At 39.5% G+C, this 24351-nt stretch overlaps 1 protein-coding gene across 1 annotated transcript in view; it reads left to right on the top strand.

Annotated features, from left to right (window-relative positions):
- The first annotated feature begins 1878 nt into the window (after positions 1-1878).
- The window catches only part of LOC130931354 (KATNB1-like protein 1), a 135521-nt gene continuing 113048 nt past the window's right edge, over positions 1879-24351 (top strand). The window contains exons 1-2 of the mRNA XM_057860089.1: positions 1879-2007; positions 7159-7288. Of these exons, the coding sequence (XP_057716072.1) occupies positions 7186-7288 (103 nt within the window). The 5' untranslated portion in view covers positions 1879-2007; positions 7159-7185. The remainder of the gene's footprint in view (positions 2008-7158; positions 7289-24351) is intronic.

Raw genomic sequence — 24351 nt, 5'->3', positions numbered from 1 at the left:
ACCAATTTTCTCAGTGGTACAAATTCTTTTGAACCCCAGTAAATCACAATTGAATTATTGAAAAATCATACAATGTGAGTTCCGGATTTTTTTCTTTTTTTTAGATTATGTCTCTATAAGTGGAAATGCATCTATGATTGAAATTTCAGACCTCTACCTATTTTCTAAGTCGGTGAACTTGCAAAATCACGAGGGATGCAAATACTTCTGCTCCTCACTGTAGATGAAGTTTTGCTGTGAAAAAAATACACCATAATTTAAAAAATAAATATATAAATAAGAAAAATAATCAGACATTGTAGGCCATTACTCACAATGTTACTCTCTCCTTGATTATTCTTTTCAACGAATACTTTTTTTTACTTATACACAGGGGTGAAAGTGGGCCAGAACGGTCAGGAACGCAGTTCCGGTATAGGATTCAGGGCCAGAACGCAGTTCCGGTATAAGATTCAGGGCCGGAATGCTGTTCCGGTACACAGTGCTTTGATTCCGAAAATATGACAACAACTGTCAAAACGCTATGTAATTTCTTTTTTTTTTTTAAATGCTAAGCTACCACACATGCATTTCAGCTCCAAGAAGAAAACAATCTACCAAAATCAGATTTACATACACAAGTGTTGACAACAAGCATAATAAAGTGCTTGTGTAGCGTAATCCGTTTCCACAAATATTTCTTATTGATTTTATTCCACGGACGGCATGGAGGTTTCCCCAGCTGCTGCAGTTATCGGAGTCTGACGATGATGAGTCACGTCAATGTGCGAATGCGCGCAGCAAAGCAAAACGCCTGGACTCATTTATCTGTTCAATTGGCTGACATACTGACATGTGATCAGCAGAGATGGTTAGCTCTGATTGGTTCAAATGTGCATGTTTTCTGGAACAGCAAAGAAAAAAAAAAAGCTTGTTGTATTGATGATACGAAAAAAGGGCAATGCAACATAAAATGGATCAAATCTTCGCATCGAAAGACTTGAGGAGGCTTATTTATCATATTTAGTTTTATTAACTCTGATGGGGAGCTGTCAATGTGCACTTTGGACTTAAATTTGTTCATTTATGTTAGGCTACTTATTCATTTCCTTACGATTAAAAAAAAAAAGTCAATGTTTGCGCGATCTTCAAAATATATTCCATTTCACTCTGCATAATATAAGTCATTTGTACTTATTTTTCTGAATGTATGTTACTTATATCTTTATTATTAAAAAAAAAAAAAAAAGTAAATGTTTACATTAACTTCAATTTTAATATATATCCTATGTTCTTAAGTAGTTAAAATTGAGATTTGGCATTTAGTACGTGAAGATATGAGGGAAAATAAAAATTAGGAGATGGAGGTTGAGGTTATTGCTGTTTTTGTTAACTTTTATCTTGCAAATCATTGAAAAAATACAATTTTGAATGAAAATCAGTTTTTGTATGTGTTATAGAAATAACTGTGCTAAAACAGCTTTCTTTGCATTTCAGTAGTTTAAGAGGTTTGACCCCCCCCCCCCAATAAAATGAAATAAATAAATGAATAACATTTCTGGCTCCGTGGCGACTTTCACGTTGGGGAGTTCCGACAAGAAATTCAAGCCACTTTTACCCCTGCTTATACATGAGTATATTTTTGGATGAATACTTTTACTTTAACTTAAGTAATATCATTTAGAAGTAACGTTACACCTACTTGAGTACAATTTTTGGGCACTCTACCCACTTCAATCAAAGATTGTGAGTGTATTTAAATGAAGGTTTGTACGTACATTATGAGAAATAATAATTCAAATGTGTAAATGATGTAAAATAATGCCCCAAAACGTTCAAACAGGGTTAAATAATAAACTTGTCAGGGTGATCTTGGATATATTTGTTTTCCCTGGTGGTGATTGATCGATCATACCTGTGGAGCTCAGAACAGCAGGGAGCAATTGCACGTCAATCTCTCCCACTGAGGAAGCCACGATAAGAAAACAAAGTGTCAAAGCATTTTTATTGATGTTTCCCCCTCTTCAGGTATGTGTTAAATAATCATTTTATTGTATTTATTTATAGTTATTGTGGGCCAACATTACAGCTGTGGGACTATGACTGTTCTCGTGTGTCGCTAGCATTAGCATTAGCCGGATAGAAGAAGAGGAACTAGTACCTCAGACCTTCATTGAAATGTAACCCCATGGAAGCTAAATGTTAGTCATGAAAAAAAAATCGCAACTTGTTAAGTACGTGACTGGCACTTGTAGCTAGTGGTTTTTTAGAACTTGCAGTTTGGTAAATATTTTTGTTGCAGTCGGAGGGAAGACAGTCCCGCTGTCATTTTCCGCGATTTTTGCCAAGCTAAACTCCCAAACCATTCACCCTACATGTCTTGTTCTCTTATGTAAGATCTGGATGCCTTAATATAGTGCTATTACTTATAGTGAGTCCTGGCTTTGCAGATATGATGGGCATGTTTCTCCACTCGCATTTTATAGAGTCAAACATAAACACTTATCATATGTTTTCCAACTTTTCTTTGCTGGCTTATTTTGGCTAATCATGGTATCATAATGTCAAGGATGTGGCTCACGAATGTGACTTTTATGTGTGCAACATTCTTGAAAAACAATTTGGGAGTTGGGTTATTCCTACACAATAAAATCAATCTTTCACATGGAAGATTTTCTTCAAATTTGTAGACATGTTTGGAAATAAATTGCACTGCTGAAAGACAGGTGTTTTACATCATGACTAATTTCTCAAAAACCTAATATTGTACTAGTGCTGCAACGAGTAATCGATTAATTCGAGTATTCGACTAGGAAAAAAGATTCGAATTAAATTTTGCCGCTTCGAGTATTCGTTAATTGAAGTGGCGTTGTAATGGTTTATTTTGAAAGTTTTTGCATTTAGTTTTATTGATTTCGGTGGATACACTGCCCTCTAGTCTGCCTCATTTCACTTGGCTGAATCCAGCTGCTCCTTGTTAAGACCAACATAAGCCAAGTTTTTTAATGCATTCGTAATTTAGATGATAGGTATATTTTAAAGATACACGATAATATCGGCTACCGATAATTATCGGCCGATAATGGCAATTATGACGTCACACAGATAATACAGATAATAAAAAAATCAACCGATAATGCAATCCGATAATTATATACTTGATTTAGCCTCCAAATGTGCGCAACCAAGCAGTTTTCTCCACTTCTTCACTGCCGCCTGCTCAACCCCTCCCCTCTCTGAAGCCCCTGTGGGAGGAGGGGTTTAGGAGTACGGCGTCATAGAGGAGGCGGTGTTACACATCAGTGTTGAGGCGCTCTAACTAGCGTGCGTTGCTTTTCCCGTGTGTGAAATGAAATAAACGATGCTCTCGCCATCTACAAAACAGTTCCTCAAGGCCTATGGAAAGCGTCCTCATCGAACACCACTAGCACTAACCCAGCAGCCATTTAAAACTGCATCACAATGATTTTTGGAACGAATATGAGGCTGCTGCTAGCACGAATGCTAAAGCTATTGTTAACAAATAAACTATAAAGGAAGCTACGGGGCTTGTGACGACACAGAGACGCTGCGGTCCTCCCGGAGTCGGGGTGTTTGGGAATGCAGCCCTAAGCGAGTGGTAAACTCCCATCTATGGCTAAACACCTCACGAGATCGATAGTTGACAAGTAGCTGTCTTCCGATGGAGGCTGTGTGTCCGCCGGCCGGCAGGCCGCCGCCGCCTCGCCCTAGGCGGGTAGAGGATGAGAGCAGAGCCATGCACCGAATGCGCCGCAGCGAGCCGGCCGGGGCGGGCGGATATCCGGTACGAACTTAGCTGCCGCCGCCACTCCGGTTCAAGACAGAGGCCTGGCGCGGGTGCTAATTTGGCAGCCGGGCGGACTGAAGGGCACAGGCGGGAGGAAATTCCCGAAATGACCCGATAGCCAAATCCCTGGATGAAAAAATAATGCAGTTTATACGACCACGATTCTTCGTGAAAGACGTGCCGATCACATCAGTTTTACCACGGACATTTACACAGGTGATGTCAACAAACCATGTTTATCATGACGGCACAGTGGTTAGTTGATAATTGTAACATGCACCAAACGACACAAAGAAGTCATCCAGTCAGTAATGCATTCAGTACGCTTTAAATTTATGACGTCTTAATCAGATCATTCTTCTTAAATCTAGTCAAATAATTTTCCCCATCTTGTTTGAGTGTTGAAGACTAGTTGATTGCGCCAGATTATTCCACTTACTTGAACTAAATATTGCAATTTGTTCTTATTAAGCCCAAACATCTAAAAAAATAAGGTCATTTTCACCTAAATCAAGAAAAAATTGCTTTCAAATAATGTTTTGAACCATACATATTCTTGAATAAAGAACATTTCTGACAAGTTTTTATTTATTTTTTTATTTATTTTTTTTAGGATTATGTATAATAATTTATTGCTTAAAATAAGGCTGTTGATCTTATTTTCAGCTGGCCATTTTTCTTCAAGAAATCTGAGTGAAATATACTTGAAGTGCTGGCAGTTAATTTAACTTATTTCCAATAGATTTACACTGAAAACAAGGGACTTTAACTAGTCTTAAGGAGCTGTGTTTTTGCTGTGTAGTAATGTTATACTTTAGGAATGGCATACTTTTAAAGCCATTTTTGTGCAACTTATGTATTTACTCTGTAAGTAATTGTTGCCAAAAGTTTACCATTACACAATGTCAGACAATCTGTCTTTATTTAGATGTTGGAATTTACTACTACTACTACTTGTTCACATTTGATGTTGAAAAAAAAGAGCAATATTATTTTTGCACAGCAATATTTTCTCTTGTGTATACTTTAAAATTTTACATAAATCTTTAATAAAATTATCGGCTTGACATTATCGGTTATCGGTTGGAACGAGGAGGAAATTATCGGTTATCGGTATCGGCTGAAAAATGCATTATCGTGCATCACTAGTATATTTGGCCGTTTTTCATGAGAATGTTTCTGAACCATTTGTTAAGAGCATTGTAAAAAAAAAAAAAAAAACGTTTTATAACATTTAAGTTAGCGGACTTTTGCTATGTAAGTTAGCCAATTGTGCTTTTGTTGTACATAGGTCCTTATTTTTTTTTTTTTTTTATACGGTTTGAGGCTCAGCTCAGGTATTTTGATTTTTCATGTTCCTTATCCGATTACTCGATTATTCGAACTAAATAGTTCATCGATTAATCGATAGCTGCAGCCCTATATTGTACATTGAAATAGTTTAGAGCTGCAGCTATTGATTATTTTAGTTGTCGATTAATCGATGAACTAGTTAATTGATCAACTCGCCCTACATCGAAATAGTTTAGAGATGCAGCTGTTAATTATTTTAGTATTCGATTAATTGATGAACTAGTTAGTTGGAATAATTGAGTAATCGGATAAGGAACATAGAAAATGCCTGAGTTGAACCTCAAACGGTATAAAAAAATGAATAAATGAGCATCTAAGTACAACAAAAGAAAATTGGCTAACTTTTACATAGCAAAAGTCCGCTAGCTTAAATGCTATGCGATGCTAACTTTTTAAAATTTTTATTTTACAATGCTCTTAACAGATGTGTCGAACACATATTCCCACAAAATACTAACTAAATATACCAATAAACTAAATTACAAATGCATTAAAAAAAAAACAAAAAAAAAAACATTAGCTTAAACAAAAACTTGCCGATGTTGGTCTTAACAGCGAGCAGCTGGATTCAGCCATGTGAAATGAGTTATGTCATATTTACTGTTGCCACTAGAGGGCAGTGTATCCACCCCGGTTAATAAAACTAAATGCAAACACTTTCAAAACAAAGAAACAACGCCACTTGAATTCAACGAATACTCAAAACAGCCAAATTTAATTTGAATCTTTTTTCTAATCGAATTACTCTAGTTAATCGATTAATCCTTGCAGCACTCTTTGTATGTATATATAATATATACGTCTGTTACATTTTTGCATGGGGGAAAAGACTTTTACTTCTAAATTTTAAAGCAAGTACTTGAGAATTTTTTTTCTTAGATACTTGTACTTAAGTAATTTTTTGCACCTGTATCTGTACTTTGACTTAAGTAGAAAAAAAGTGAGAACTTCATCCACAACTGACGAAGACGAACACATTTTGAAATAATTAAAATATGACTAAGGCTAATAAGTATTTTCGTCCAAAAGACCAAGACTAAGATTAAAACTTAAAGGGCCGCCAAAAACAACAATGGTTAATAAATATAAAGGCCCCATTTATTATTATTTTTTTTAAATCATCGAACAGAAGCTTTTAATGTTCTGGTCTTCTCCTTCCATACTTCAAAATTGGAGAAAATCGGAGCAGTATTGGGGGAAATTCTTGGCTTATTTGACATAGAATGACCCAGCATGCATCTTCTGCAGTCTCACACTTGTGCTGACCAGATGAAGTATCAGCAGGATTTTTGCCTAAGGGATGAGAGGAGGTCAAACGCTTTGATAATGATCTCAACGCAAGAACTTGACTCATGCCCATTTTGTGAAATTTAGGAAAAATTGTTGCTTCAGGGGCAAACTCACCTGTGGATGAGTGCAGGCTAAGAAACATCATATTGTTAGTGAGTACTTGAGTACTTCATTTTTATGTGAGTGTAAGCTAAAAAGGATGAGCAGCAACATATTGAATATGGATACTAACCAACTTGTTTGTAGATTGCGGGATGATTTCCTTAAAACACATTGCACTGAAGAGCGGTTCTATAATTAGCAACAGCTCAAGTAAGTAAACATAACAAACTTGTGAATCGCGGTGGACTGTTACAGCATTACCCGTGAAAAGACAAATAAACACAAGTGTCTGCGTTGGCTCAGCGGCAGCAGCAGCCCGTCTAGCCAGCTCCCCTCGGGCAACTTGGAATATTTCCAAAGTCCAGATGGGTCAGACGAATTCAGACGTCATCACTGCAGGATTTCCAGTTGACAGTATACTGCTATTTTGGTCGATGACAGTTGAACCTTATACAATTTTTCAAGAGCATCAAAAGAAACTGGGTGGTATATGGATATTAGCTAGATGTCAAATCCATTTTAAACTGGAAGTGATCATTCATCAGCGTAACCCTGTGTGGACCTCAAAGCACGTGGATCACGTTTACATATTTGAAGCTTCTAATCTTAATTTAATTTTTGCTCAGGGGTCAAGCAGCAGCCGATGATAACTGATGCGGATTGTCTCACTTTCACACATCTGCCTCACAACGCACGTGTATCACACGTGCTGCCGACGACACCAGTGGAGGAAACCTCTGACATGTCTGCGACAAGGTACTGTAATTTTTGGATTATAAATGCTGCTTTTTTCAATGTTTGGTTTAGTAATGTGATCTGACACTCAGTATCGGTATCGGCGTCCAATAATGCTATTTTTTTTCAATATTGGACGGTATTGGATTTGGTCACAAGATCGGATCCGATCCAGTAGTCATGTATTTTTAGTACCATCGTGCTTCTCGGCTGCTGTAAATTCAACAAAGATGAAAATCACTGTTCTTTAGAAACTAATTATAGAAACAGTATGGTGTGATATTCTTGAGGAGGTACAGGCAGAGCACGGTTCAATGCAAAAATGTGTTGTTTTTTTTTTGCATTATTTTTACTGGTCTCAAAATATAGATATTGGATTCATGGTTTCCCCTAGGATTTTTTTGAAGCTGTGGTGGTGTGCTGCATTGCAGTCGAACAGCCTCACCATGTTGTGCCACGGTGAAATTGTCTCATATTGTGACAATTGAGACATTTTCACATTTTTTCCCAAGTAGAACCATAACAAAGATCTATTTGAAATATTTCATTAGCCAGGCTAATGTCGTAGCTCTCAGCTACGGTTCATGTACGTAAAATGCGTAGCTGATTACAGCTACATTACCCTACTTAATAATACTTTTTTTCTCGTAGCAATGGTACAACTTACATCTCATAAGTCCTTATTTTTCCCTTCATTTGGCCCTAATTTGTACTACATTACCACAACAATATTAGTCCTTCTGTTAACGGACATATTTCAAGGAGTAAGGGGAAATTCTAATAGCCGTGTAAAGAGTTTTAATAGTTTCGGTGGGAAGGTGAATAGTTTTTTGTAGTTGTCCGTAAACTACCACACAAACGAACATTGAGGTACCATTTAGCTTAGCAAGGAGCGGTATGAGAATCATTTTGAGTGTCCCAGAGCTCGCGAAATTTGGTATACTATACTTGATTGCGTATATCTGTCTTCCAAAACAGCCTGATAGCACAGATATACGTAAGTACGCCTGCTCCTCTGCTATTGGATGCGTTGTTGACGTTAGCGTGGCAGCGGTCTGAAAATGGAGCAAGGCTATATTTTGGGTCCCGTCTCTCGGCGCACATTCATTCAAACTTGCCGTTCCGTCCAAGACGGCCGTCCACCCCTCACTTTCGCCGAAAAGTCCGATCCAAAATACTGTAATGCCCCGGATGGGGGGGAAGAAGGAGAAGAGTGGGTATTGGCTTACATACTTTATTGTGGCAAAAATAATAATGAAAAATAACAAAATAACTGCGGGCTGCCGTGACATGCGACCGCTATCTCTCGCTATCTCGCCTATTCTCCCATTCTTCCTACCCGCTTCCTGCTACGTCACAGCTCCCCAGTCCGATCGTCTCTTAAGGGGGCCGTGTTACGGACATTACAGTATACAATGACTAGATTGCCGCTGAACCCTTCACACTAGGCTGCCGCTAGTTTGAAATGGCCTTAAAAAAATCTCATTTGCAAGGCGTGCTGGCTTTTATTTTGGTGTGGGGGTGTGCCACAATCTTTTATTTATAGGGGAAACCCTGGGATCTGCATCAAAATATCAGCATCAGGACATCCCTAGTTTGGTTAGTGACTTTTTCTCCCACGCTGACAGTCATGAGAAGGGTGTTCAATGTGTGTTCGCTACTTCCAGAGTTGTTAATGTTGTTCAGAAGAGATTCTGAAGATAAAAACTTCCTGGATTTGGTAACGATTTTGCGTGAGATCGAGAGTTTGGGCAAGTTGTTATGGTGTTATGGTATGGTTGTATGGTATTCAAGTTATCTGAATAACTTAATGTGTCACGTTGGTTCGAGTAATCGTTTCAGCTAGGCATGTGCCGGTATGAGATTCTGACAGTATAATAACCTTGAGCAAAAATATCACTGTTGCACGGTATCACGGTATTGCAATTACAGCTCAAAAACGAGCTATTTCGATATGTCTGGGTTAAAAAAAAAAAAACTTTTTTCCCCCATTGAACAGGAATTTAACTCTAATACCACAGGCTTTATTATGAAAATAGAAGACTTAAACAAAAGTAGGCCTATGTTAGAGAGGAAACTAGTTAGCTGTCTTGGCATGCTAATTAGCCACGTTACCTGCCTCGTTAACTAGCTTACGTTATGTTTTACCAACGCTACATACACTAAACATGCTGGAGTTAACTCTCGTACCTGGTGGGAAGTGTTCATGACAGCGTTTGCAAACCTTTATTTTTGTATAAATCCGACATCATTTTGGAGGTATTGCTTCCTTGGCAACCACCCTCCACAAACATGTTTTACTCATAAGCGGAGTTTAAGGGGGGCCCCCTGGTGGCCGAAAAGTGTCATTGCACTTTCCTATATATATGTAAAAGGTGTAAAGCAATAAAACAAACAACAAAAATGAATGAAATGAACAAAAAAAACGATATTTTTACAATGGGTCAAAATGATTTTTCGAACAGATCATGTGACGAGCACCTTAGACGGTCATTTGCTTTGCATATTATTTTCAACAAAAAAAAATTAGTGAGGGAAATTTTATTTTTCAAATGTTTTTTTTTTTTGTTTGGAAATACATTTTTGATTGAAGCAACTTTTTGGGGGATTGAATGATTTAGACACAAATGTCACACAAAAAGTATGCTAAAATCAAAGAAAACTTTTCATGAAAAATTAAGTGTTCGAAAGCAAATATTTGAGTCTCAAATATTTCTGCGCATTCAAAAACTTTTTTTCTATGAAATTTTTCTTTTTTTTTGATTGAAGTGATTTTTCTTTTGAAAATATTTATTTTTTTGTTTGAAGCAGCTTATTTTGTTGATTAAATATTAGACACAAATGTCCTAGCCAAAATGTGGCCCAAACGCAAAACAACATTACGTCAATCAAAAAAAATTGCTTTAACCAAAAAAATGAACTTCAATCAAAAAAAAAAAAAAAAAAAAAAAAAATCAAAGAAAAATAGCTTTCAAATGCATTTTTTTGAGTTTCAAATTATTTTTGCATTCAAACACATTTCTATTTGATTGAAGTGACTTTTTTTAATTGAAAATATTGAGGCAACTGTTTTTTTTTTGTTTTGTTTTTTTATTGAAGCAACTTTTTTTGGGGATCGAATAATGAAGACACAAATCTACCTCCATATGGCTCCGCCCAGGGGATACAATTTTTGACTGGGGTAACTACATTGGCACAACACCGGCTGGCGTACCATATTCAATGGATGACAATCTTGGCGAAAAGTATAGCTGTCCTAAGCAGCCTGATTTAGAATTCCCCTCAACAAAAAAACGCTCATTTTCAACTTAATATTATAAATATTCTTCTAAATTAATTTTATTGCTGACACTGCATTTTGGGGTCATCAACACGTTGTGCCCCCCACTGCCCCAAAAGTCAAACTCTGCCTATGGTTTTACTTCTGTTGGCCCTCCTCCTCTAAGCCGCAGCCTTCTGAAAATTTTCTGTAGCCGTACCAGCGACTTCATTTTCTTCGATGTGGGGAGGAAATGTTCAGGTGTTTCACCTCCTCCAGCCATCTTGCAGTACAGCTAACTCACTGACACTAGGCAACTACAGGAAGGGGAGCGGTGTGCCCTGCAGCTGCAAGCAAGGGATTTCTCCCAGTATTTTTGGGACATAAAAAATAGCAAATACCGTAGGGAAGGGATGACATAAAATGTTAGTCGTTATGAAACCATGATGTTTTCATACCACGGTATACCTTGAAACCGGTAACCGTCTCATGTCTACTTTCAGCTTTAATACAAACCAGCAAACTCTGGTGCGGAGTAAACCTCTAGTCCGAGATCTCGCCGGTGAGATGGTCTCGGGTCGCTTTTCAGGAAAATTTGCCATCTTCTCATTGGTTGAAGCAAAGTTTGTAAATGTTTCAAAATCTTCCTCATCACCGATTTTTCAAAAGAGTCGTTAGCGGTCTGAATCTATTCAGTCGTGTGGTGTTGAATTCATATGGTGCAGCTTCCCACGTATGGCTTCAGTGGAATGATTCGGAAAAGGCTAGTAGCCTATGATATACAAAGTATGTCTGAAACAGCTGGATGTCAGGATGTATTGAAAGCAGATGTGGCCTGGAATGTCCACCACATGGAAAAGCTGATTGGGCCTATACCTCAAAAGTAATAGGGGAACTAACAGTCAAAAGTATACTAAAAAGATTTGACCCTCCAAAAAAACCTTTTGGAAAATTGGTGGATTAACACATAAGGATCTGCTTCTTTTTTAGAGTCCTTGTTGTTTATGCCATTCTTTTAGACCCCCCTTGTAATAGTTTTGAAAAGGGATAACAATACAGTGGAGAAAATAAGTATTTGAACACCCTGCTATTTTGCAAGTTCTCCCACTTTGAAATAATTGTGAAGTCTGAAATTTTTGTCATAGGTGCATGCCCACTGTGAGAATGATCATTTTAACAAGAAAAATCCAGAAATCACAATGCATGATTTTTTAAAACAATTTATTTGTGTGATACAGCTGCAAATAAGTATTTGAACACCTATTTATCAGCCAGAAGTCTGACCCTGAAAGACCTGTTCGTCCGCCTATTAAAAGTCCACCGCCACTCCATGTATTATCCTGTATCAGATGCACTTGTTTGAGGTCGAAGGCAGCATAAGGACACCTGTTCACCCCATACAATCAGTAAGACTCAAACTTTTAACATGTTCAAGACCAAAGAGCTGTCTGAACACACCAGAGACAAAATTGTTCACCTCCACAAAGCTGGAAAAGGCTACGGAGCAATTGCCAAGCAGCTTGGTGAAAAAATGTCCAATGTTGGAGCAATCATTAGCAAATGGAAGAAGCTAAACATGACGGTCAGTCTCAATTAGAGTGGAGCCCTATGTAAGATATCATCTTGTGGGGTCTCAATGATCCTAAGAAAGATGAGGAATCAGCCTAGAACTACCCGACAGGAGATGGTCAATGACCTGAAAAGAGCTGGGACCACCGTTTCCAAGGTTACTGTTGGTAATTCACCAAGACGTCATGGTTTTAAATCATGCATGTCACGGAAGGTTCCCCTGCTTAAACCGGCACATGTCCAGTTCCATTTTAAGTTTGCCCATAGACTTCATAATGATATTGACACATTCACCAGACACTGTGCCATGCTTTCAAGTAGGGCGCCGTCCTACACTCCAGTCGTTCGAAGTTGGTCGCAGCTATTCTTCAACGCCGGATTTAGGTTGAAAAAGTACGAAAGCTGTACCGCATTCCAACAGGAAGGATTGTCTCAGGAGTGATTTGTTCGAGGATTCAAGGTAATTATTATATTTTTCATACCATGCCTGCATTTTGAAACGTTGTTAAAAAAAAAAAAATCAGTGGGAGAAATTAACCGTTACGGCATTGGCATCATAATTCGCAATATTTACGTAAAATAAATGCTAACTGCCTGTTTATTTTTTGTCCTTTAACCAAGACTCGAGACTGTGTTACGTTCATATCTATAAACAATTCAGGGATTTAAGCATGTATTCAAAACAACTTTCATCCTATAACGCTCTTTGTCTGTGTTTCCACTTGGTCAGCTTTGACGGAGATAGGCCCCCTATTAATCGGCCCCGCACCCCGTGTCCCGTCAATGTATTATGAAGTCTATGGTTTGCCAATGACCATTTGGATGACCTAAAGGAGTCATAGGAGAAAGCCATGTCCTCATATGAGATCAAAATGGAACTTTTTGGTCTTTATTCCACTCTTAGTTTTTGGAGGAAGAACAATGATGAGTACCATCCCAAGAACACCATCCCTACTGTGAAGTATGGGGTTGGTAGCATCATTCTTTGGGGGTGTTTTTCTGCATATAGGACTGGACGACTGCACAGTATTGAGGAGAGGATGACCAGGGCCATGTATTGGGAGATTTTGGGGAATAACCTCCTTCCCTCAGTTAAAGCATTGAAAATGGGTCGTGACTGGGTCTTCCAACATGACAATGGCCGGAAGCAGACACCAGAAAGAATAACCAAGGAGTGGTTTCGTAAAGAGCATATCAAGGTTCTGGAAGGACCTAGCCAGTCTCCAGACCTAAACCCTGTAGAGCAGGCATGTCCAATGTCCGGCCCGGAATCCGGCCCCCAGCCTCTGTCATAAAATCAATAACATCTGGCCCGCACACAGACTTAATAATTTGGTCAGCAGTACTGCCACCAGCATATGAAGTAGCATACACACTAAATGCTGCCCCTCATTTACCCACTAAAAGGCAGCAGCACTCTAAGCAACATTACCCGTGTGACCCTTTACTCCCAATTTTCTAAAATGGCGACAATCAACAAAAAAAGTTGACTGCGACGGCCGACGCTTCAAGGATAGGTGGAAATTGGACTATATCTTCACTAAAATACGCAACAAGTGTGTCTGCGTCATTTGCAAAGAGACAGTCGCTGATTTTAAAGATTTCAATGTGAGGCGATATTACCAAACAAGACACGCTGACCTGTACGACAAGATTACAGGGAAGATATGCAGCGAGAAATTGAAGCAACTTGAAGCTAGTTTAATTTCACAGCAGCAGTATTTCGCAAGAGCCCGAGAGTCGAAAGAGAACTTTACAAGGCTAGTTGCGAGATTGTTGAAATTATTAATTTAAAAAAATAATGAAGCAAATGTGACACACAGAATGGCTTGCTAAAATTTGCTTAAATATATTGTTCTTTGTAAAGGTCGTTAGCCAAGGTCGGCCCCCCACATTTTTACCACACCAAATCTGGCCCCCTTTGCAAAAAGTTTGGCCACCCCTGCTTAAGAGATAGCTCAAAGTCTGTGTTTTTCAGCGACAGCCCAAAACCTGACTGATGGGTGGGCCAGGTCCCACCTGCAGTGTGTGCAAACCTGGTGAAAAACAGCAGGAAACGTTCGACTTCAAATGTTAACATTTGTTTTTGTCAGGTGTTCAAATACCTATTATAGATAGATGAAGATCGTAAAGATATAGATTGTTAAAAAAAATCATGCATTGTGATTCCTGGATTTTTATTTTTAGATTATCTCTCTCACAGTGAACATGCACCTACGATGAAAATTTCAGAGCGCTCCATGATTTCTAAGTACGAGAACTTGCAAAATAGCAGGGTGTTTAAATACTTATTTTCTTAAAGGGATCCTCTGTTTTTAAGACAAGTAATTCTTAAAAGATACATGTTAGAATGAGTTATAATAATTTGATATTAAAACCCCTCTTAAAGTTTTTGTTTTAATAAAGTTTGTAAAATTATTTTAAGTAATAGGTCGCCATTCTTGTTACGTCGCAGTGCGTGACGTCACTGGTCCCGTTGCGGAAATCCCAGCGCGTCACTCGTTAGCTTTCCCAACATATCGTCAGTTCTACCCTTCCTATTTGAACCAGATCTGAAAAGTGAAGAGCAGGACAGCACTGTCGGTCCTTCACAAGATGAGCTTCAGGGAAAAATGCGTCCAGCAAATACCTGATAAGACAAAAGTTGGGCAAAATTGGTGATGCGAGAGAGTCCTGTTGGGAAGTTCGGTTGGGAGGGAGAGTGTATGCTATCCGGTTTTATTAGCAGATATTCAAGGTAAGCATATTGCGTTTTCAAACTTATCCCAAAATAATTATGTAGATCAGGGGTCAACAACCTTTTTGGTGTGGCGGGCCACTTTCAAATTTTCTTGTCAATCAGTGTGCCACACCAAGATTAATGACGCACATCCGAATTTTTATATCCAACAGAGCTGTAATTTTACTCCAAAGAAAACAACATGAACATACGTTGAAATCTTACAACTACCATTCTTCTTTATCAAATAACTAAAAAATAAAAGTATATTGTAGAAAATATCAAAACTTGAGCATCATCTTATGTAAACATATAACACACACACAACCCATCAAGAAAAGGGGAAAGAGCATGATTCTCAGTGCAGGACTCTCACAGTACAGAGCGGGCTGTTTTAACCTTCAAAGTCAAGCGACTACTTTGTCTTTTTCACCAACAGTGAATTCTATGCACAATTTTGGATTTTATATAACAAATACAAAAGATGCCTACCTTAATGTGATCCCTGGCCCTGTTTTCCATGAATTTCATGTTTTGTCTCGTAGTTGCGTTTGACACTTGTTGTGCGGCACACACACAACGCTCCCGAGGCATAATGCACAGAGCAAGCGGAAGTAACCAGCCAACCAGTTGTTACTAGCACCCCCAAGGGGCCGCTGTCCCCTACAGTATGACCAGCTTACTAGTTAAGCGTAAGAAAAAGAGAGGCAGGGAGCAAGGTGTTGAGAGAGAGTTGTGCGAAGAGCGCCACGAAAAGTGGCTGTGTCCCATGCTGGTTTTAGTTTTGTTAATTAAAGTCTCTAGCAAAATTCCATTCAACGTGTCACTGTGTTTTTATACACATCACCACCTCTCTGAAGTAGTGACGGGATCTGTCGTTCACTTGAGTAAACGAATCCATTCCGGTTCGTTCAGTAAAACGATTCGTTCAAACGAATCGTTCAACGAATCGTTCGCCCCCCTCATCTCCCTCCCCACCCAAATGAATCGTTCGGTTAGTGAACGGGAAGTGACGTTGCCGAACGAATCACCAAAGACCGCTTCGCAGTATAACTGAACGGGAAGTGACATTGCTTGGTCCCTCCCTCTCTTGCACATTGACCACTCGTCGTAGTTTCAGAAATGAGTGACAGGCGATATCATTCTGCTCTCAGAGACAGCCTCGTCTCCCTCCCGCTGCTGCAAAAGCGAGGGAGAACTTCCGCGTCGTCTGTCCTAGTTCTATGGGCTCAAAGTCATGGCTCGTGCTTGCATTTCGAATTAGGACACGGTTAAACATTTTCCTTTTGAGGGGGGTTTGGGGTCGGGGGCGCATGGACTTTCTTTAGCATGATCTTGCTCACATATACAATGCTGCTGCTAACAGCCAATGCGGCATGCTTGCTGTCACGAAAATAAAAATAAATCGAAAGTTTAATTTCTAATTATGGAACGGCCAACTCATCACATTAACCTCTCGCTCTGTTGTATTTTTGTTTTTTATTATTAAGATGATCGTTTTGAATTTTTGCACTGGTATTAATAAATAAAATAATCCGGTCAGCTCCCCTGTCGTCCCCGCATCTCAGATCGTCAAATGCTGACGAGAAATAATTGTTTGCTTTATGATTTCGCCTTTCTACTCTCATTAGTCTGTTAAGAAAAATGTAGACATATTGCGACATCTCCCGTGTCCGCGCGCTTTGTTTTTGGGGCGCTTGAGTAGCACATGATGGACGGATTGACATAATTTGTCAAACCAACCGACACCCTCTGACACGAAAAAAAAAAAAAAACACTCGGAAAAAATTGACATGTATATACAGTTTCATTGCAAATCAGTATTATGGTGATCATACTAAATATTATTTTTTTTCTGTGCACATATGAGGTACATATCGCTGCCATGAAGCCTCCATATAGTGACAGTTCTCTGCCCGCTTCACTGCCGTCACGCGACCGCGACCGGTTTTGCTTGCCTCGTAGCTACGCGTGTTTTAAATTACTGTAAATTTGATAGTATGTCGTCATAGGCACAGTCCCGAGTCTGTTGAGTAAAGTAGAACACTAAACCATGCTCGCTAGATTTGTGTGGTGTTTTTGTCTTTTTGAGCAGCATTTGATAGGCTCCACGTTAACAAATATGTGACAAAGTCGTTTCCTTTCATTTTATGACTCGTTCACCGCATAGTCATTGCTGGAAAGTCAAGTTAGCAGCAAGCTAGGTCAGGAACCGGAGGACCGAATCACTGAACGGGAAGTGACAAAACTCAGTCTTTCCCCCCTGCCTGCACGCTGGCTGCTTATTGGCCACACGTGGAAATGAGTGACATACGCCATAATTCTGTTTCCGCTCCCTCCCCTGCCCGCGATGAGGCTGGCGTCTGATTGGTCGTGTGCGATGTCAGAAGACGCTGCCGCTTGCTCAGCGCCCTCCCACGCAGCGAACAAGCGCCACCAACTTCATAGAACGAATCAGTGCAGATGGTGATTAGTTCGGTCTCGTTCGCCCAAACAATTCGTTCAAAAAGAACGAATCGTTCGCGACCGATACAACACTACTCTGAAGTAAGTACCGGGCGAATCGACTACAACAAGCCACGTTAATCGCCTGTCCACTACACCCTACGGTGCAGAGTTGCAATTACCAAAAAGTGCAATTGGTAACACAGTTTACTTCCGCCAGCTCTCTGTTTGGTCGGCTTCGTGACATGTTAGTAGCGTGGGCTGAATTAAACGCGCAGAGAAAAAAAATCCGACAAGCGCAGGAGTCGAGAAATTGGGGAAGAGCTGGAGGTGTGCTCAAAATCCATTATTGCTCGCATATAACGCCACAGGCAGAGTGGGTGAGAGGGGCGGTCCCGTAAAACCCCTAAATAACAGGGCGCGCAACTGAAAATGCCTTAATTTCCGGTAAAAAGGCACATTGTAAATGGGCTCGCTTCCGCTATCCAAACAGCTAAACATGAAAAGGTTCACACTCCGGATGTTTTCAGTCATCCTTTATGTGTCGCTTTTCTTTTTTATGAAACTAAAACAATGAAAAAATACATGCAATCGGCAACAATGCTGCAAATAACAAAAATGCCATCCATATATGCAAACACAATTGGCCTGTATTCAGTAGTTCTTAATTAGAAATATCAAACACATTTCCCCTCAAACATGAAACCTAAAGACAATATAAAGAGTGTAATTCTCAATTTGACAACAAAATACTCACAGACGTTGCTCTAAAGAACACAAATGCCACTCAAGTTGTGAGAGTGGAGCTGCCATGTAACACACTGAATCCCATTTGAAGAACTTCCTATTTGCATTTTTCTTCTACTGTTTTAGAACCAATAAATAAAACGGCCACAAGATGGGGCGCTTCAGCAAGTGATAAAGATACAACCGACAATAAACATAACACGCATTTTTTTTTTTTTTTTGCCATGCCCTCGCGTGTCACTGGTTAACCCTTCGCGTGCCAGTGCTGACACGCGTGTCATAGGTTGCCGACCCCTGATGTAGATTGTTAGCATCCAGAGCTGTCGTGTGCTTACAGTACAGGCCAAAGAGCGCACCTTGTGTAATCCAGGTCTTGTACATTGTAACGCGTGGTAGCTAGGATACGTGTATGAAAGTAGCAAAAAGGGGAGAAGCTTCCACTTATGCACATTTATTCATAAAAAATAATATTTCCACCTTGACCACTTTTCACTCGGGAGCTCAGCAGTACGCAAACACGCGTTCCCTGAAGAACTCCCAACATTGTTGTAAGGTCCACGTCAGAGTCGCTGTCGTCAATGTAGCGTGCCATAGTGCTTTAATTATTTAATATGATTTTGGGAAAACTCCCACGAAGAATAGTCAACAAAAAAGATAGCAATAGTAATCCAAATCTGCGTTTTTTACTCACTCGAAGATCCAGGAATTAGACCGATACCATGGCAATGTTGCAGCCACGATTAGGCCGTCGATTCCACAAAATAGACTGATCCAAAAAGCCGCTGAGGGACCGACGAATCAAAAAAATGGACAGATCCGAAACCAATATTGCAGACGCGGTGGGACCGTCGGATCCAGAAAATAGACGGATTCCTTACTTGACTGAGGATCCAGGAAAAATATTCGGCCGCTAGTTGTAACGCGTGGTGTGTAGGATGCGTGCATACAGGGACCAAAAAGGGGGAGAAGCTTCCACTTGTGCACATTTATTCAGTAAAAATAATAATTCCACCTTGACCTTGTTTCCATTTGACTGGAAATCGCATCCAAAAGCAGCACATCGTGGCATTTTACTTAGCGAGTTTAGGCAGCAATAAGCAATTGTTGAACACGCAAGATACCAATGACGTTATCACTGCGAGCCCGCAAACCATGGCGCCAACTAACGGTCAAAATATGGACTAAATATTATAAAATATTGCCATTGATTTAACATTTTATTTGTTTCTAATAACATATTTTAGTACAAGAGAACATTCATTCATTCATTCATTTTCCATGCCGCTTTTTCCTCACGAGGGTCGCGGAGGTGCTGGAGCCTATCCCAGCCAACTATGGGCAGTAGGCAGGGGACACCCTGAACTGGCCAGCAACAATAGTGGTTTATTAGAGCCTACATGTATATAAGTTAGAGGATCACTTTAACTGTTTGTTATTGGTTTTGGAAAGAGAAAATCACATTTTCGTATTCAGCTGCGGATTCCTGGATGGCAGCCTCTCAAACATGCATCCATATGCTTGCTGTCTGCTGCGCAAATTATCTCCAACTCAAAGAATGTCCGGACCGCAGTGAGTTGTTTTCAACCTGAGTTCCCATCTTTTGGAATGATGAATTTCTCAAACATAGGTCAGTGTTTACAACACAGGAGGCGGAGACGCTGTCTGTTGACTGAAATGAGAACATGGAGACACAACGGACAATGAATATCAGCGTAAACATGTGGAATTCACTGTGAATTCAAAGGGTAAACATCTTTCCGCTTTTTTTCAATGGCAGGCAGCTCGCCTGCAGACAGAACACAAATAGGCATGTGCGTAAAGGAAGTGTCAATGTGTTCTTTCAAACCTCCCTTACTGTATTTTCAGCAATGACAAACGGCGGCGGTTCAGGACCCCGATTTCCTCCCTCTAGCGGCCTCCCAAGTATTTAGCAAACTTGCCAGACTTAAATGTTAATTGCATTTGGCAGGGCAACATAACATTTTACCTTAGGCTCAGTAGCTCAACAGAAAGGAATATTTATTGTCATTTGAACATGTAATCATGGAAAACCTGCAAGCATACCTCTGCGCAAACCTCTCTGTAGACATAAGCCATCCAAGTCCCTTCTGCTAAATCACTTAGCGCTCTGGTAGCTTCACCGACTTTGCATTGATCTCACTCTTGAGACTGAGAAAAGAAGGTATCCATACCACAAACATCGGGTATCAGACTGCAAATGGTTTTGACTTGACTTTGGCTCTGTCGTCTCGCTAATATTTCCAGCATAAGTTTTTCAGCAGGCTCGAAAGGGCTCTCGTGACCGCCGTCTCACTCCCGAGCTGACGACTGACGTTTTGTGACGACGCGATCTTAGATGACATTACAACGTGATCCGCGGGGAAGCGTAACGCTGTAAACTGACGGGCCTGAGAGGTTTACAGAATTAGATCATGTCTTTACGAGCGCCCGACAACATAACTGCGGTGAGTCTGACAGGCTCGTTAATAGAGATTCAGATGCCTCTCAACGGTGGCGTAGTCTAACGTACGTCAGCTTGAAATCAGATTGGCTGAAATCTTCACACACAGCCTGTTTTATCACGTTTTCCCGATACAAAACCCACGCACGTGCACGCATCACTGGTACCATGTGAGAAAAATGGGGAAGTTTTTGATAGGTTGCGATGACACCTTATCACTTTCTCAACTTCTCACAGTAAATCTCATATGTTTTTCTCATCCCCTCATCTCGAGTGTTTTTCTAATTTAGCGAAAAAATGACATATAACCTTGGTAAGGTAATGCTCCATTCATCCATCCATTAGCAAACCATTCCGTGAGCCAAACGTTAACTATATTTTGTCATTTTGAACCATTATCGTCATTTATACCTGCTTTATTGGGGTGAGTGAATAATAGACTTTGGTTTTGACGAAGCAGTCGTCCAAAAACTGAATCATTGCGAGAATATTCAGCATCGTTATTACCTCATCACTCCGTCTTCTCAAGTCACTGTATTTTCATTGCTCTGATTGGAATATTGACTTGAATTGCCTCTTCACTCTTTATTGTTCTCATAAAAACAAAGTAGACTTCTAGTCATATAACTTTTTGGTTTGCATTTCCACACTGTAAAAAAGAAAACTTCCTGCAAGTCAGGCTGATTTTCTTTAGTAGAGACTAACAAACGAGATGAAATCAGTGTAGGTCAGGGGTACCTAAACTATGGCCCGTGGGCCGGAAACGGCCCGCCTCCACATTTGGTCCAGCCCCTTGAACATGGTTTTTCCCCCCCCAATAGTGTTATTTATTTCCTGGCTATTTTCTGTGAATGGCATTATATTATATTTAGGGCTGTCAAACGATTAAAATTTTTAATCGAGTTAATTACAGCTTAAAAATTAATTAATCATAATTAATCGCAATTAATCGCAATTCAAACCATCTATAAAATATGCCATATTTTTCTGTAAATTATATATATTCTGTAAAATGTTGGAATGGAAAAATAAGACACAAGATGGATGTATACATTCAACATACGGTACATAAGGACTGTAGTGGGCATTTCACTCTATTGTCATTTAAATCTGTCTATGCTGTCCTCACTCCGAAGCGTCTACTTTTTCCAAAGCTAGACAGGTAGTGAACGACGCCTTAATAATTAGACTTCTTCCTTTTTCATCTGATTTATTAATAAAATGGCCTCAAACCATTGTCCTCTTTAGACCGTCGTAAAACTACAAAATAAAAATACACAAGCATTGCATTAGCAACAACGTTAGCTTAGCACGCTATACAGGTTCACTAAACATAAACAAAAAGCGTCTCATACAAAAAATATAACATTTCGCTTACTAATATAATATGTACATTCTTTACAACAACCATACTTACGGACAAATCTTGTCCAAGGATCATATAAGCACAACAATATCAGCCCGAGACGTCGTGCAGCCATAATGAAGAAAGAAAAGAAGAAAATAATAAACCATGTCGCAAAGCGACCACAAGAGTTCGCTGTTGGACAGCGCAAAAAGCCTTGCTGTAAAACTTACCAAAAGGCAGAATACTTTCTGAGCGGGACATGTGCGTTAATTGCGTCAAATATTTTAACGTGATCAATAAAAAAAATTAATTACCGCGCGTTAACGCGATAATTTTGACAGCCCTAATTATATTATATTATATTATATTATATTATATTTGGGCTGTCAAACAATTACAATTTTTAATCGAGTTAATCACAGGTAAAAATTAATTAATTGTAATTAATTGCAATTCAAACCATCCATAACATATGCCATATTTTTCTGTAAATTATTGTTGGAATGGAAAGATAAGACACAAGATGGATATATACATTCAACAAATTGTACATAAGTACTGTATTTGTTTATTATAACAATAAATCAACAAGATGGCATTAACACGATTAACATTCTGTTAAAGCGATCCATGGATAGAAAGACTTCTAGTTCTTAAAAGATAAATGTTAATACAAGTTATACAAATTTTATATTTAAACCCCTCTTAATGTTTTCATTTTAATAAAATTTGTAAAATTTTCAAACAAAAAATAAACTAGTAGCTCGCCATTGTTGATGTCAATATTTACACAATGCTCATGGTGCTGAAACCCATAAAATCAGTTGCACCCAATCACCAGCAGAGGGTGACAAAACACCAAAAAACACAAGTAACAAATGGACATGACACTGTGCTGTCATTTTAATCATGTGCGTTAAATGTGTCAAATATTTTAACGTGATTAATTAAAAAAATTAATTACCGCCCCTTAACGCGATAATTTTGACAGCCCTATATTTTATATTATATTATATTATATTATATTATATTATATTATATTATATTTATTTTATTTACTTTTGCCCAGTGAAGAATTCAGAAAGTTATTTGATTGTGGCTTTCTGAAAAACAATTTTTACATTTAGGCACTCCTGCAATCATCACACTTTTTCTGTTACAAACTGACCCGGCCCCTCATCAGAGAAGGAAAAAGTTATGTGGCCCTCACAGGAAAAAGTTTGGGGACCCCTGCTTTAGGTGGACGTTCCGATTTTACATACATTTCTTTCAAATACTAGTCCTTCTCAAAAAATTAGCATATTGTGATAAAGTTCATTATTTTCTGTAATGTACTGATAAACATTAGACTTTCATATATTTTAGATTCATTACACACAACTAAAAAAATTAGCATATTTCATCAGACCAATACAAAAAAGTGTTTTTTAATACAAAAAAAAGTCAACCTTCAATTAATTATATCAGCTATGCACTCAAAAGTTGGTCGTGAATCCTTTTGCAGAAATGACTGCTTCAATGCGGCGTGGCATGTAGGGAATCAGCCTGTGGCACTACTGAGGTGTTATGGAGGCCCAGGATGCTTCGATAGCGGCCTTAAGCTCATCCACGGTGTTGGGTCTAGTGTCTCTCAACTTCCTCTTCACAATATCCCACAGATTCTCAATGGGGTTCAGGTCAGGAGAGTTGGTAGGCCAATTGAGCACAGTAATGCCATGGTCAGTAAACCATTTACCGGTGGTTTTGGCACTGTGAGCAGGTGCCAGGTCGTGCTGAAAAATGAAATCTTCATCTCCATAAAGCTTTTCAGCAGATGGAAGCATGAAGTGCTCCTGATAACTAGCTGCATTGACCCTGCCCTTGATAAAACACAGTAGACCAACACCAGCAGCTGACATGGCATCACTGACTGTGGGTACTTGACACTGGACTTCAGGCATTTTGGCATTTCCTTCGCCCCAGTTTTCCTCCAAACTCTGGCACCTTGATTTCCGAATGACATGCCAAATTTGCTTTCATCTGAAAAAAGTACTTTGAACCACTGAGCAACAGGCCAGTGCTGCTTCTCTGTAGCCCAGGTCAGGCGCTTCTGTCGCTGTTTCAGGTTCAAAAGTGACTTGACCTGGGGAATGCGGCATCTGTAGCCCATTTCCACCACACACCTGTGCACGGTGGCTCTGGATGTTTCTACTCCAGACTCAGTCCACTGTTTCTGCAGGTTTGGAATCGGCCCTTCTCCACAGTCTTTCTCGGTGCGGTTACCTCTTCTGGTTGTGCGGTTGTGTTTCCTGCCACACTTTTTCCTTCCCACAGACTTCCCACTGAGGTGCCTTGATACAGCACTCTGGGAACAGCCTATTCGCTCAGAAATTTATTTCTATGTCTTAAACTCTTGCTTGAGGGTGTCAATGATGGCCTTCTGGACAGCAGTCAGGTCGGCAGTCTTGCCCATGATTGCGGTTTTGAGTAATGAACCAGGCTGGGAGTTTTTAAAAGCCTCAGGAATCTTTCGCAGGGGTTTTGAGTTAATTCGTTG

Source organism: Corythoichthys intestinalis, chromosome 15 (genome assembly GCF_030265065.1).
Source record: "Corythoichthys intestinalis isolate RoL2023-P3 chromosome 15, ASM3026506v1, whole genome shotgun sequence".
NCBI lineage: Eukaryota > Metazoa > Chordata > Actinopteri > Syngnathiformes > Syngnathidae > Corythoichthys > Corythoichthys intestinalis.
Note: the sequence above shows the minus strand (reverse complement) of the source record. Positions and strands in the feature narration are given on the sequence as shown.